This window comes from Andrographis paniculata, unplaced genomic scaffold, assembly GCF_009805555.1.
Source record: "Andrographis paniculata isolate CXL003 unplaced genomic scaffold, ASM980555v1 Contig46END, whole genome shotgun sequence".
Classification (NCBI taxonomy): domain Eukaryota; kingdom Viridiplantae; phylum Streptophyta; class Magnoliopsida; order Lamiales; family Acanthaceae; genus Andrographis; species Andrographis paniculata.
The window spans coordinates 1,424,486-1,439,827 of NW_026137580.1; the positions used below are offsets into that span (position 1 = coordinate 1,424,486).

The 15,342-nt window shown below is 27.7% G+C and overlaps 1 protein-coding gene and 1 non-coding gene across 2 annotated transcripts; both read right to left on the reverse strand.

Annotated features, from left to right (window-relative positions):
- Window positions 1-8,848: 8,848 nt before the first annotated feature.
- Window positions 8,849-11,532, reverse strand: LOC127252718 (uncharacterized). Its single transcript, XM_051277018.1, has 7 exons — window positions 10,838-11,532; window positions 10,131-10,274; window positions 9,981-10,053; window positions 9,693-9,798; window positions 9,513-9,609; window positions 9,330-9,425; window positions 8,849-9,261 (listed from the first exon to the last, which is right to left on the reverse strand). Exons 1-7 carry the CDS (start codon window positions 11,417-11,419, stop codon window positions 9,097-9,099), a joined length of 1,263 nt encoding a protein of 420 aa, XP_051132975.1. The 5' UTR covers window positions 11,420-11,532; the 3' UTR covers window positions 8,849-9,096.
- A 1,057-nt stretch (window positions 11,533-12,589) lies between these two features.
- TRNAI-AAU (transfer RNA isoleucine (anticodon AAU)) lies at window positions 12,590-12,663 on the reverse strand. Its single transcript has one exon. It is a non-coding gene; the product is annotated as a tRNA-Ile (tRNA).
- Window positions 12,664-15,342: the final 2,679 nt, after the last annotated feature.

Consider the following 15,342-nt stretch of genomic DNA (forward strand, 5'->3'; position numbering starts at 1 on the left):
CAATTAAATTTAATATATATTTATATTATTTTATTCATTATCCATCAAATCAATACACATAAAAAAACTCCCCAAATTCCAATCAAACCTAAATACAAAAAAAATAACAAAATTCAAATTTATCCCAAAATTTAAATAAAAATCCAACTCAAGTCCAACTTTCTCCAAACTCTCCCGAAGAAACACACCCTTAATGTTTAGGTTTGGCTTCAGTTTGAAAAAATTTGATGTATATTGATTTGATGATTCTGAATATAATACTCCATTTGTTCTGGTGCAAGATTGTCTTTTATTTTTTGCAAGTAGATTTTTTAATATTAGTATTATAATAAATTGTAGTAAAAAAGACGAAAATAACCCTATTAGTAATGTGTAATATAAAAGTAATGACATTTGTGTAATATAGTGTAAGTTGGAAGGGTATTTATTACGTTAGGTAGGATGCACAATTACTAAATTGGAAAATGATAACATTGTTTTGGAACAGACAAAAATAAAAAATGGCAACATTTCAATAGGATATGAGAGTAATATAAATATGTATTAATTTATATAATTTCATTATAAATTTATCTTATATTTTAAATTTTTTATTTATCTATATTATAAAAAATTATTTTATATATTGTATTTTATTAAATTATACAACATATTATAAAAAAAATTAATTTAATTTATAATTTAAAATAAAAATAAAAAAATAAAAAATAAAAAAAAAGTGTGTCAGCGCGTGACACAAACCGAACTACTAGGTTTGGACTGTTTGCACAATGAACAAACACACCCTAATCTTAAAAAAAAATAAAATTATATTTAAATAATAAAAATATTTTTATATTTATATTATGCAGTACATCACGATGAGCTTTATTATTTTATTCGATATAATAATATTAATTTATAAAATTATTAATAAAATATAAAATAAAGTATTATTTAATTCTATTTAATAAAATATTTTATATAAATATAATGATATTTATTGTTTATATAATTTTATTTTATTTAAAACATATTTTATAATTTTTAATCAATAAAATAAATTATAAGAATAATATAAAATATATTGTTAAAAATTATTTTATAATTTTAAAAAAAAAAAATTAATACTCTTCAATAATAATAAATAAATAATATATGAATGTCATAACAATATAAATTTTAATATATTATTATACATTATAGTGCTATAATTAAAAATAAAAATATATTAAAAAATTATATTAGTATAATATATAATAAAATTATGAAAATATTTTAGATTAAAAAAAATTATATAATTAAACAAAGTAAATATAATATAACTTTACTCATATTTAATAACATAAAATAAACATTGTATTTATTAATTTATTGATTATATAATTTACTAAAATAATCTATTTATTATAATTCTATCATTTAAAGTAAACGTAATTTATATGTATTTTTTTCTCTTAATATATACGATATATGAATATGATATTAATATTCAAAATTAAATATGATATCTTGTTATAGTAGTATGATGAAATATTCAGTTCTATGTAGCGTCGAGGTTGGTAGAATATATATTTTGTTAGAATTATAACGGTTATTAATAACGTTATCCCTTTTATAATTGTAAAATTTAGTGAAAGGAACATATTATTTTTATTTATGGGTGTGATTATTTTATCTCCATCTATAAATTCATGCATTGGTGAGAAGTAAGATTTTTTGAAAATTTTAAATTAATTATAGTGTAGTATATGATTTTTATATTTCAATACGGCCGATGGTGACATGATAAATGACGTTATTATTGCATGTATGTGTATATTCATTTTGAACTGAACAATTCTTTATGAAATTAATATATATATCTGTGTTTATTTTCTTTTTGGGTTGTCATAAAAAAATAAGTAAAAATATTAAAAGGAAAGTTAGTACAGATTTAAACCCGTGCATATATGTACTTTTTTATTATAAAAGAAAAAAATAAGAATTATTATTTATTTTTATTAAAACTTGTACCCGGTGGAATGAATACACATTTACATGACGGATAGAATATAATATTCTTTTTGGCATTCTATGTATCAGTGCAGAGAGTTTAGTTTTGAGGAAGTGTTTGGAACCTAAAATTTGTTTCAGACAACTCAAAACTCCATCCACTTTATTTTTGTCTCATCGGGAGATCATTATTGAATTATCTGAAAAATGTGATGAGTATTTGATTACAAGAAAATATTACAGTGATAAAAAAGATTACGAAATGAACTATAATTATTCATAAATATAATAACAAACATGAATAAGAATATATATCTTACACACTTTAATCATCTTGTTCGACGATTGATATTTTATATAAAACTTATACAATTTTAACATTATACAACAAATACAGATTCCAATAAACATAGATCCTACAAATTGGGATTGATCAACTAGTGAAAAAATATTTATATGAAAGTAATTAACAAAAACTATAGATATATTAGAATTTTTTAATCACAATTTTTTTTCTAATCATATCCAAGCCTAAAGCACAAAATCAAAATTTTTAATCAAAGGCACTTCTCTATTTCATAAAAGATAAAGAAGCTCCTCAAATTCATCTCCAATGTCTAACAATATACAAAAAAAATTTAGATTTAAAAAAAAATATATCCAACAATGTAAAACGACACAAAATTGCAAATTTAAAATAATAAAAAAATTTATACAAAATAATAAAAATAATGCTAACCGTTGATGCAGAAAGTTGTGTTGATTTGAGTGGAAAAATACCTCTAAGTTTATTTATTAAGAAAATACCCTAAACCAAATATAGCCATCGGTTCTCTAGAATTCAAATCCTTATATAAAAAAAATCATAAACGAAAGCAAATGGTCGACAGAACTAACTTAAACATCAACCAAACAATTTCTCACTAGTAAGATAAGCAAAAAATTTTCATGCAAATTTAAATTGGTCGATACAAAATCTATCCAATGATAAACCATGAAAATAATCGCAATAAAATTTTCAATTGTACCTTGGTTGAGATTTGTTTTTGAAAAATCAAGAAACATCCTCCAAATTTCATCTCTAGTTAACGTTCCTGACCCGCTAATGATGTCTCAATGTCTCAAGTGGGTTTGAGAGAAGTTGAGAGAAAAGAGGTGGAAAGATGAAAAAAAAAAAATGAGAACAAAACACCCATCTACGTTTTTACTGTACAAGCCAAAACGTTATTGAATCTAAATTTTGTCTTTGATTTTCGTCTCTTACACGAGGTTTTTTTTCGAAAATGTGATGTAAGCCTTCCAATTAAAGTTATTGTATTTGCTTTAAAACTTAAGGCATGCGGATACAAGGAAATCGATTGGTGATAGAGAAATTGTGTTAGATGAATAGTATTGATTTCGATTTAAAATCATGACCAAACACAATAATCATTTTTAGGAAAATACCGTCATTTAATCCGCTCTAAGAAAGAAAATGGTAAATTGTATAGCATGAGTGTAATTTTTACAAAAAAAAAAAAGTAAATTTGATTGATTTTTTTTATTAAAGTAAAAATAATTTTATTTTTTTCCTAAAAGGAATAAATGAAATTATATACTAATAAATTATATTTATAAAATAAAATATTGATTTGTGTTAGTGCCCTAGGAACTAGTAGATTGGAGTAGGGTAGGATTTGTAGATTGAGTTTTGAATAGTAAATGCCTAAACAAGAAAGAAAATAGCACAAGTAAATATGACTTTTGTATTTTTAGATAAATGTATTTTTAGGTTAAAATATGAAAAATAATATTGTTAATACAAGAAACAATAATTTATATTGAATTGTTATTTTTTTTGGAATAAATAAAATATTTATATTATATATATTATGTTAATATATATTTATATATATATATTTATAATATTTACGAGGAATCATCTCACTTTGGTGAATAAATTACTACTTTTCTCACAAAATATCTAAAAAATAACAAAAATAGAATTTTTTAATAATATATTTATAATTTTCAATATCTAATACTCCCTCTATACCACCTTTTGTATTTGGTTTACGGCATATACGAGAATTTAGAAAAAAATATAATTATATATTATGATTAAAATAATTAAATAATATAATTAAAATTAAGATAACTAAATAATATAGTTAAAAAGTTATAAATTATGAAATTTATAATATAATTAAAATGTATAATTATATTTTCTAAAAATTAAAGAATAAATAAAATGGACAAACAAAAATATTAACATGTTTGACTAAATGAATGTATATTAGCTATTTGTACTTTTTTTTTTCGTCCCAATATAATAATCTTTTATTCGTCCCAAAATAATAATCTCAATTCTATAAATAATAATATTATTATAAAACTACTTTTATTTTTTCATTATTATTATACGATTGTCACTACTTTTTACAAAGTCTTTTATCCACTATTAATATAATATCAATATTTTTTAAATCTCGTGTCAAATATAACCCAGACTTCTGGGACGGAGGGAGTATATTGTTTTGTAAATCAATTATTTGACATTAGTTTTTATATATTTTACTACTTGTGTAGTTTGTATTTGTATTTGAAATTTTTTTACTTGAAATTTAAATTAAATAATACTTTAATTTAATATTTTATAAAAATAATATAACTATATTATAGTATAACATACTAAATGAATAACAAACAACTCATTTAAAATGCATACGAAGAAAACCTGTAGTACCAATTTTGATCCCAATTTACATCAAAAACAGATCCAATATCTTATAAGAATTCAACCCATTATTTGTTTATTAAATAAAAAATTAATATACTATATACATTCATTATTTTATATTATCTATGTAATTTTTTATATTTCTTTCGTTTCAATACAATAGTCCTATTTACCATTTTTGTTCGTTCCAAAACAATAGTCACATTTCTGAAAATAATCATATCACTATAAAATTATCATTATTTTTTTTATTATTATTACATAATTGTCATTATTTTTTACACCAATACACTCACAACAGGTACTTTTTACTCACTACCAGTATTATATCAATATTCCTTAAATTATGTGTCAAACACAACCCATATTATAGTTTTGGAACGGAGGGAGTATTTGATATCAAAATATTTTCTTAAAAACAAAATACAAAACAAACACACCCTACACATCATCAAACGAATAGTTTTATTTTTTTTCCATTGCAATAGTTTGTTCGTTTTGTATCTTTTGATATATATATATATATAATTAGGTATGTGAAATTATATTTATATTATAAAAAATAATAATTTGTAATAAATTATTAAACCTTACAATCGAATAGAATATATCATTACGTTATAATTAATTTATGAAAAAATTATTTGTCCAAACCCAATTACATCACAATAATTAGGATTTTATTTATTTATTTATATTTGTGTATCCATTTTTATGTAATATTTATAATTCTTAAAAACTTAAAAATGAAAATGAAAATGAAAATAAAAACATAACGTATTCGCATCCAACTAATAATTTACATTAGAAATAGTAAACATACCATCATTAATTATTTTATCTTACAAAATTAAAATTAAAATTAAAATTAAAATGAAAAGGATGCTATTGGCATTGCTAAGCACTGAAGGTGTCGAGAAGCATCGCCAGAGATGCCTCGGAGCAGCGCACCGCCTTCAGCTTCTCAGCCCACCACTGCTGCAAGCCGCCGCCGGTTCTTCCATGGTCGGCGGCTGGACCCGAAGCCGAAGCCGAGCCGCCTGAGCCCTTGCTGTTGCTCTTCTTCCTCAGCTTATCCGCCTCACTGCACCACATATCGACAATTCCTGACATCTCTCTCTCTCTCTCTAGATATAGATATAGATAGAGAGAGGGAGATGCCATAGAGATATATATATATATATATCGGTTTAAGTAGTAAGCTGTGGGCAGTCAGTCTCTGGTTTATTTATTCACTCTTTTCCTGCTGCTGCTGCCAACAATATCTAATTTCTTAAATTAAATACCAGCTGCTTGTCCAATGGTTTTCTTTTTTGTGTATTTCCAAACCAACCTACTGTTTTGTTTTTGCCAGCAGTATTTTGGTATAAATATAATAATAATAATGGACATGGATATTCCAAGCAAGCCCAAATTAATCACTAGCCCTCAAACTCAAACAATTTCTTTTTATATGGTTTCGAAAAATTTTGATTTGAATTTAATATTAAAATAATATACAATGTGATGTTTATGAGAAAAAAAAATAAAAATTTCATATAGTAAAAACTTAAAATTTAGAATTAAAGAAACAAGCCTTAAGAAACTTTATACAAATAAAGTTACAAAATTTAGGCTTTGTTTAGGCAATATCTTTTATTTAGTATCATTTATGTTTGGAAAAATTTATTTCAAATATACTGTTTTTTCTTACAAAATATCAAATCAAATAGAAAAACATCTAATCAGAACCTACAATCGGAATATGGTTTTCTGAAAAAATTTCAGTCGGATGAAATTGCAGTTAGGAGTAGATATGTAATTTGATTTTAATAATTAATAAGTCAATACTTTATTTTAACATAAATTAAAAGAATATAAATATAAACAGATGCAAGTCGTATTTATAATTTTAGTAGGTTCACATAAAAAAAAAGAAGAAGATAACTTCATCTTCTTTCACCGACATCCATCTAAGAAAATAAATTGTGAAGAAGTCGGAGCGTAGAACAAGATGAAGCAAAATGATGTGCATTTCAGTCGGTTCCAATGTACTGTGGACGAAGATAACGTTTTAGAAATTACAGAATGAGGTAAGTTTTCTTATCGACCGTGAAAGTAACTGTTGACGAATTTTTATTACATCATATCCCTATTTTTTGAACATCATATTTTAAATATATATGCATCGTAATCGTATTAGTCATTCAACGTATCAATAATTGCACACAAAAATTATTTAGTCAATGGTTGAAACAATAGAATATTTGCAGGCTTCCATTAGTTTAATTTGATCATCAAATATACAATACATTCTGTTGAGTGGAAAAAACCAATCTATAGAGTTTCTTGAGAATGAGCTTATAAATTATACCGATGTATAGTCCAATGGGCCTGATAATGGTAGCAGGGTCTTATATGGGTCTGGAAAAATGGTAAATTAAGTGAACAATGGATGCAGAGAGGTTGGACAAGATGAAGTCGGGCAAAGAAGGATCAGACGGCCTAGACGGAGGTCGGCCAAGATGAAGTCGAGCATGGAAGGATGAGACGGCCAATACGGAGGTCGGACAAGATGAAATCGCGCGAAGAAGGGTAAGACGGCCGATATGGAGGTCGGGCAAGTGGAAGACGGGCAAGAGGAGACTTGGCAGTAGGTGTGCAGGTCGGACAAAAAGCGGTTCAGTTGAGAGAAGTTACAACCGACGAGCGGATATAAAGGCACGACTTAGTTATGGCGGCTAACATGGGTTTTAAATAGGTCTTTTCACGACCTAAAGAAACCATCTTCAGTCGACATCAAATTCAGTCGATTTCTTTTGGGATCACCATTTTACTTTTACAGTCTGTAGTATTTATTTTTTCATATTTTATTTATGTGTACGGTGCTTAGGGATTCTTAATCTCAGGCATTTATTTTATCAAATTCGAAAATAATTTCTACTTTCGGATTTTACTTTTTATTGTTGAAAATCTGCATCAACACATTCATTATTGCCGCAATAAAAAGGGTGCAAAAATAAAGTAAAATTGACCCCAATAATAAATGAACATGTTCAAAGAATATTGTCGTTCAGTCATACATATAAATATAATGATGAAAAATATATATAACATAATCCATCATTTAAACCTGACCAATAAATCATAACTATGCAATATATAAATCATAAAATGAAAGATATCATAACTATACGTGCAGCATACATATATGCAACTTATATCATTTATATATGATATATATATCATGTCTATTGAAGTTATACATCATATTTATAAATATAATGGTGAAAAATATATCTAACATAGTTTATCATTTAAATGTGATAAATATATCATAATTATACGATATATAAATCATAAATAGGAACCATAACATGAAATAAAAGTGTGCATAATAAGATTTTGTATCATTAGTCTATCATGAGTTAAACAACATATGTATCATGAATATACATCGTACGTGTGCGTGTGCGAAGATCAACATAAAGGTTTTTAGGAATAACTGCGAAAACATTTATTTTTCTACGAGAGACTAATCAAGAATGCACATATACTCATTATTACCATAAAAAAATTACGCCGTATTGAAAACACAACTAACAAATTTGTCTATTTGGCCAAAAGAACTTGTTGTTGAAATCTGCTATTTTTCTTGGCACAGATGGTACTCGAATGTGCTTCGTTCTTTTTGTTTTGAATTTGCGGATATGCAAATAGAGAAGGAAACGGTGGCGGGGCTGGTTATTTGACGCCAGCGGATGTGGCTGGAGGGGTCGACGGCGGCAGCGGCGGACTGCGTTGTAGACAGAGGGCGCGACGGAGGAAGGGTATTTGCGTAGTGAATTTAGAGCTTGGTAAATAAGATGGAGTATGAATGGTTAAAAAAATTAATATTATATATATTTGGTTTCTAATTTATTTATATAATTGTCATATCATAAAATGTATCTATCATGTACATTTATTTGAACATCGTTTTATTAAATTATATAAGCAGAGATATTATATTATTTGTGATACTGTATACATCATTATAATTTAAATGTATACAATTTTAAAGTAATTATTCGCAAACATCCTCGTCAAACTCAATGGTTGAATTGCCAATAAAAATGATCCAACGAATTAAAAATATTCATAATGCTCCTGAACTAATACCAAAATTCCAGAACCTAAATAGTCAGTTGGGTGTGCTCAATTCAAACAGCAAGCTGTCTTAACAGACCTTCCCCATAAAAGAATAAATATTAATTTAACATGAGATATATAAGAACAGTTACTACACTTGCATCAGGCTAACCCTTTTACCACAACCGATGTGGGATGCACAGCTCTGCACTGCTCTGAATTCTAATCACTATGGAATCCAAGCCCTTTTGTGGGTATTCTATTCTACAAAATGTTGTTCATAGTCACATGCATTACTTTGCAGGACCATTTTCAAGACATGCAGCACCTTCGTCGACTTCGCGGACGGTTTCTTCAATCGGGTTTTTCTCAGCCCACACAGCCGCATCTTGATATCCAAGTTGGAAAAAACGGTCGAGCATTTCATCCGATGCAGGCTCCAGTGCCCAACTAAAAAGCTATAACCAAACATCAAAAGTAAGCAAGGAATACATCAACAGTAAGCGTTCAAAAAAGGGTTACCTACCTCTTGAGGACCTCCCCGATTCTCCGGGTTGCAGTCGGGGCTAATTCCGATCCCTTCCAACCCCAACATACTTGCAGGAAATGCACAAACACGTACCTGCAATGCAATGTAGGATCATCATAGTAAGAAAGATACACGTACACTTGATAACAATTCTAAATCCCCCAACATGTTAATGCATACCGTCTGAGCAGCAGAAGTGGGCGGCATGAAGAGTGTCAAACCCCCATCAATACACAAGCGATTCCGGAACATTGTTGCCGGCCTTGGAGCTAAATATCTGAAACCGTTAAAATCCTTGTTTACGCCAAACATACATACATACATACAATCCAATCTCAAATGGCTCGTGTGTATGTTTACCCTGGAATAAACGATGAAGTGATCACCGCATCGATCAAGTCACCCCTCGAATCAAATTGGTCAACAAGTAATCCCCTCGGCCTCCAAAGTAACTGCGTGACAGCAACTGACATGAAACACAAGAATTCTATCAACACTCAAGCCACGAGCGACTATTGTATTTTTCCCAGAAATGAAGCACTAATCGAAATTAATCACAGGCATAGCAAAGATCAAAAACTTTCAGGAAAAAACCAGAGAATAACAAACTAATTTCTAACTACAAGTGCAGAGAGACAGTGTACCCACCACGAACTCTTCCACTGGACCTGATATGAACATCATGCGGCAAAAACTGGTCCAGAACCTCCCGAAGAACGGCCTGGATGAAAAAATAAAAGATTATTTGGTGGACTTCCATGTACAAAAATGTATGTAATTCAAGTGGTTGATAAGTACCCCTAGGCGGAATGCAGTCCCGCGAAGCCGACAATCATCAGCCAATTTCTTGGTCGCTCTTAGTGCTTCCTCCATGCTGGCTCCCGAGGCTATTGTTGCGCAGACAATGGCACCAGCTGATGATCCAGCAAGCGGTGTTGTTTCCTGTCTCATGGAATTATATATCTTGTTAAACAAACACCTAACCAAAATTCAGCCACACACATTCATATGAACAAAAAATATGAAGACACGCCCAAAGGGGAACAACTTCCAGTAGTTCATCGAAACAATTTTCACTCAATAAATCATGTCTGCCGACCCTCTTTAGTCCAAAATCTCCTGAACCACAGCTAAATCCGTCGATGGACAATAAGCATCAAGACTCAACACTATGTTATACATAATGGAACACAATGCAACTCATCGAGTACAAAATTCGAAGTGCAAATCCAAAATAAAAACAACAGAATAAGCAAATAGGATAACACACTACATACAACCTCATAAGTAGTTCCAAGTAGAGCCCTCAAAAATTGGCCATACAAACATTAATTGGTTCTGTTTCCACAAACACAAGATACATTTTCTTTCTTTTTGGCATCAAAGTTATTTTTCATATTCAAAACACATGGAAAACAGAGTATATTAACCTCATAAACATATATATATATATATATATATCATCAACAAGAAGAATTGATATCATCTAAAGAATTGACAAAAACCTTAATGTAGCCCTTCTCAAGGAGAAGCTGAGCTACTCCAAGATGGTACGGAAACAATAGCCCAGCGGCGGAGAAGCTGAAGCCGGGGCTAGTAAACGCCTTACGCCGCCGCTCCGCCTCCACGTCTTCCTCCCTCTGCTCCCAAACGATCTCCGGCTGAACCGGGTCGTCCACCGCCGTAAGCCCCTCCTTCCTCAGCCGCCTCCAACACCAATCCCTCTGCTTCTCCTTCTCCACGAACATCTCCACGGTCGGATTCTCAACTCCTACTCCGTTGACAGATTTCCCTCCCTTCTTCACCAGCCGCGAGGCGATGCCGATGAAGAACTCCCCCGTGGATACGGCGAAGGACTTCTTCGGCGGCGGCGTTGTTGAGGCGGCATCCTCTTGCTGCGGCGGCGTGGCCTTGGTGGATAAGCACAGGGTTCGAAATGGGATTCCGCCTGCGGCGACGGTGGGTTTCGTGGGAAGGAGGAAAGGGGCGGTGGGGGAGGCGGCCATGGGTTGTGAAGGAGACAAACTGGAGACCCGATTTGTCGAAGGGATCGCCAGAATTATCGAATTTAATGCAATTTTCCTCATCAATTGAAGTCAATTCGGCCAATTTCAGATTCGAGGGATCAATTTTCCCCTCCACATCGCTGGCCTTGGCCCGCTCCAAATCTCTCGCTTTCACAATCTTTATGTGAGAATTGATTTCCCTACGAAAAAGATTTATTCGGCCGGCGAGAGAGGTGATTCATGGGAGATCGTGGTTGTAACACCAGAATGATCTACGCCGTTCATTAAGAGAGCCACGTGTATGGTGCTAATTCACTGTATTTATATTCTTCTCATGTTTTTGGCTATTTTTTTTATAAATTATATAACACTATCATGTATGATTTATGTGAAAATGCATAAAATTGTTTTTATTTATTACATTTTATTTAAAATTGATATTTGATTCTAAACAAAAACTTAATTTTTATATAAATAAAAAAAGTAAAATATTTTAAATAAATTTTTTGAATAAAATAAATAAATAAATAATTGATTAATATTTTATTTTATAATTTATGGAGACAAATTGTTATCTGTTTTTTTAAAATTTTATAAAAATAAATGATTGATCAATTATTTATTTATTTATTTTATTAAAAAATAATTATTTAAAATATTTTACTTTTTTTATATGTATAAAACTTGTGTAAAAGTTTTTGTTTATAACCATATATCAGTATTGGATAAGAAGGTATTTTATGCAAACATTACGTTAACACAAAGTGGTTTCACGCAATAAATAAAACATTGAGTGCTTTATGTATTTTTACTAAAATACAATGGAGTGTTATATAATTTACCCTAAGATTTCTATTCCTTATTTATAACCATATATCAGTATTATTGGATAAGAAGGTATTTCATGCAAACTAACACAATGGTGTTTCACCCAATAAATAAAACATTGGGTGTTTTATGCATTTTTAGTAAAATACAATGGAGTATTATATAATTTACCCTAAGATTTTTATTCCTTTGTCCCAAAATAATATGAAAATTTATGATGGGCATGAAAATTAAAGATTAATAGTATTATATTGATAGTAGTTGTAAAAATATTTCTAAAATATCAAAATGCTCCTAATTTATATAATTATTGTGAAAAAAGTAGGAATAGTTTTTGTAAAAATGTGAAAAGTTAGTCACAAAAAATGAAAAGAAATTAAATTTTAATAAGGATTGTTTATATGTGGAAAAAGAAAATAATAATGGCCCATGCAGGTCTCGAACCTGCGACCTTCGCGTTATTAGCACGACGCTCTAACCAGCTGAGCTAATAGGCCTTAATGTTTATCAAATTTTAATTATTTATAAATAAATAGTTATACTCGATGCATACATAATAATATTCATATAATTTATGTAAAAATTAAACATAATACTATAAATAAATACTTTTAAGTTGACAAATGGAATATATTTGTCCGTTAGTCTATTGTTTTGTTTTTTTTTTTTTAATATTAGTGTTGAATTTCAAAATAATTAATAAAGCATAATATTTATATATATATAGTGGGTGAGTTTGTTTTGTATTTTTGAATAAACTTGTGCTTTATGGTAGATATGAACAATAAAAAAAATATATATTTTTTTTCTTGTCACTCGAATGTACTCTTTCAAATTTTTATAACAGTTTTACTCAATTTCTAAAATTTTAAATAGTTTTAATTACAAAAAAATATAACTAATAATAACATATGTTGTTAATTTTTTAAATTTTCCTTCAAAAAACTGTGTAATTGTAGTTGATATTTCATCTTCAGTAATTATAAATACTAATTTGTGTATTTAAATCATTTTTGCTTATTTATTAATCTCAAATACTAAATTAAAAATAAATAATTGTCTACTAATCTTAAAAAAGAAAATGGAAAATAAATTTTCTATTTCACTTTAATAGTTGTTCTAATTTGTACAAGTAGTATTGTGATTTTTATTTTTGGTATATTTAAAAATATAATTTATTAAGTTGTAGTACTTTATTATTATGTTTATATTTATTCTATTTATGATTTTAGTTATGAAGTACATGTAACAATTTTTCATTTTTCAAATTTAATATGTATTTGGTTTTGAAACTGATTTCAAAAATTTGATTGGATATCAAAAACTCACTTTCATCATGAATTTGTAGGGTCAACGTGATTCTTTATCCTACTTTTCAGTGTGCGCTAAAACCTCAATTGATTTTGTAGTAAATTTTATTACAAAACTATTATTGTTGTAAAAATAATTATAATATACTTTTTTTTGTACCAAAATAAATGATTATTTTTATTAGTGATACGGTATTTAAAGTAATAATATTTAATTAGCTAATAATTGTGAATTGTGATATTATTTTATTATTAGTTTTTATATATAATTAATAATAATGATAATTTTAAACTAAATTTAATATGTATGATTAAAAAGTTAGAATATACATTTAAATCTTTTAAAATTTATATCGCAAAAAAAAATATATGCAATATGGATATAATTTTGTAGAGAATAAATAATATCATTATTTATGTATAATACAAGTAAATATCATTATAATACAAGTATAAAATTTATGTATAATTAATATAAATTAGTTTTGTAAGAGATGTGAGTTTTAAATGTAAATAAAAATAGTATTTGTTTTTTCAGGAAAGATAGAAATAAAATATTTTTGAATGGTCCTACATGATGATGTATGATGTTATATGTTTACGTAGTTAATTAAGTTTCTTTATATTTATTAAGTATATTTTGATTTAGTAAGTTTTACTCAAAATAGAAATGTGTTAATTGTTGTGGACAAATAAAAGGGTGGACGGGGGAATAACATTTTATCTATTATTTTTTATAACATGGAAAATCGCAACTGCTATTCGACAAGTGCGCTCTGGGTAGACCTCCGGGTGAACCTAATGACCTGCAAAATAAGTCCGGTAAATCAAGTCACACTAGACGAACTATGTGTGGCAGATAAAAACACACTATACAAGCAAAACAAAAAGTTGTTCAATTACAATGGAAAAAGCAACTCTGTTAGGAGCAACACAGACGTCAACCGGTTCAAACTTGGATTTGATCATTAACAATATCGATGCCGAATGTCTGAGGTTTTGCCGTACCTACAAACTTTCGAGTGACCCTCCGAATTATTTAAACCCACACACATGAAGAATGTATACTTGAAAAAATACGAAAAATTGAATACGATAACTAAACCGTACGCATATTTCAAAATATATAAATATTTTATTATTTCTATTTTATATAATGTATATATATATATTTCTCTTATTGTATAAGGAACGAAGACTCGTCAAGAAATATTGCACTGGCAGATCCATTATCATAAATTCAACCACATGAGTAATAATTTTATTTGTTTAATTCTAATTGAAATTTATTGTTATTGTTCTTCTTCTTGAAAAAAATCATGCAAAATTATATTTACAAAAAATTTTAGAAAATATTATAAGGTATATACATATATTTTATGTGTCGATATTTCATAATAATATATTTAGTTTGACCTTTATATTAATGTTTCTCTTTTTGTATAAGGAATGAAGATTCTTTAACAAATATTGCATTGTCAAATTCATTACTACCAATTCAATTAGTTAAGTAATAATTTATTTTCTTATTTAAAATTGAAATTGAAATTTATTGTTATTGTTGTTGTTCTTTAATTTTATTTAGTTTCTATTTTAAAATTTTCATGTAAAAATATATTTACAAAAAATTTTAAAAATATTATAAAATATATGCATATACTTTATGATAATAATATATTTGATATGATATATTTAAAAAATATAATGTTATATTTCTATCATAATAAGTTATTTACCTAATATTATGTCAATAATTTATATATAAAAAAAAACCCACTAATGCACAATTAGCTATTATATAAATTATAACATGAATCTCTTATATATTCATATTTATAAAAATCATATATGAACATAAATATATTA

Coding starts and splice junctions, on each gene's coding strand:
- LOC127252718 (XM_051277018.1), bottom strand. CDS start 11,419: ATGAGGAAAATTGCATTAAATTCGATAATTCTGGCGATCCCTTCGACA. Junction 9,799..9,980: donor GTCCAGTGGAAGAGTTCGTG/GTGGGTACACTG, acceptor GTTTCATGTCAG/TTGCTGTCACGCAGTTACTT. Junction 9,426..9,512: donor CCACTTCTGCTGCTCAGACG/GTATGCATTAAC, acceptor ATTGCATTGCAG/GTACGTGTTTGTGCATTTCC.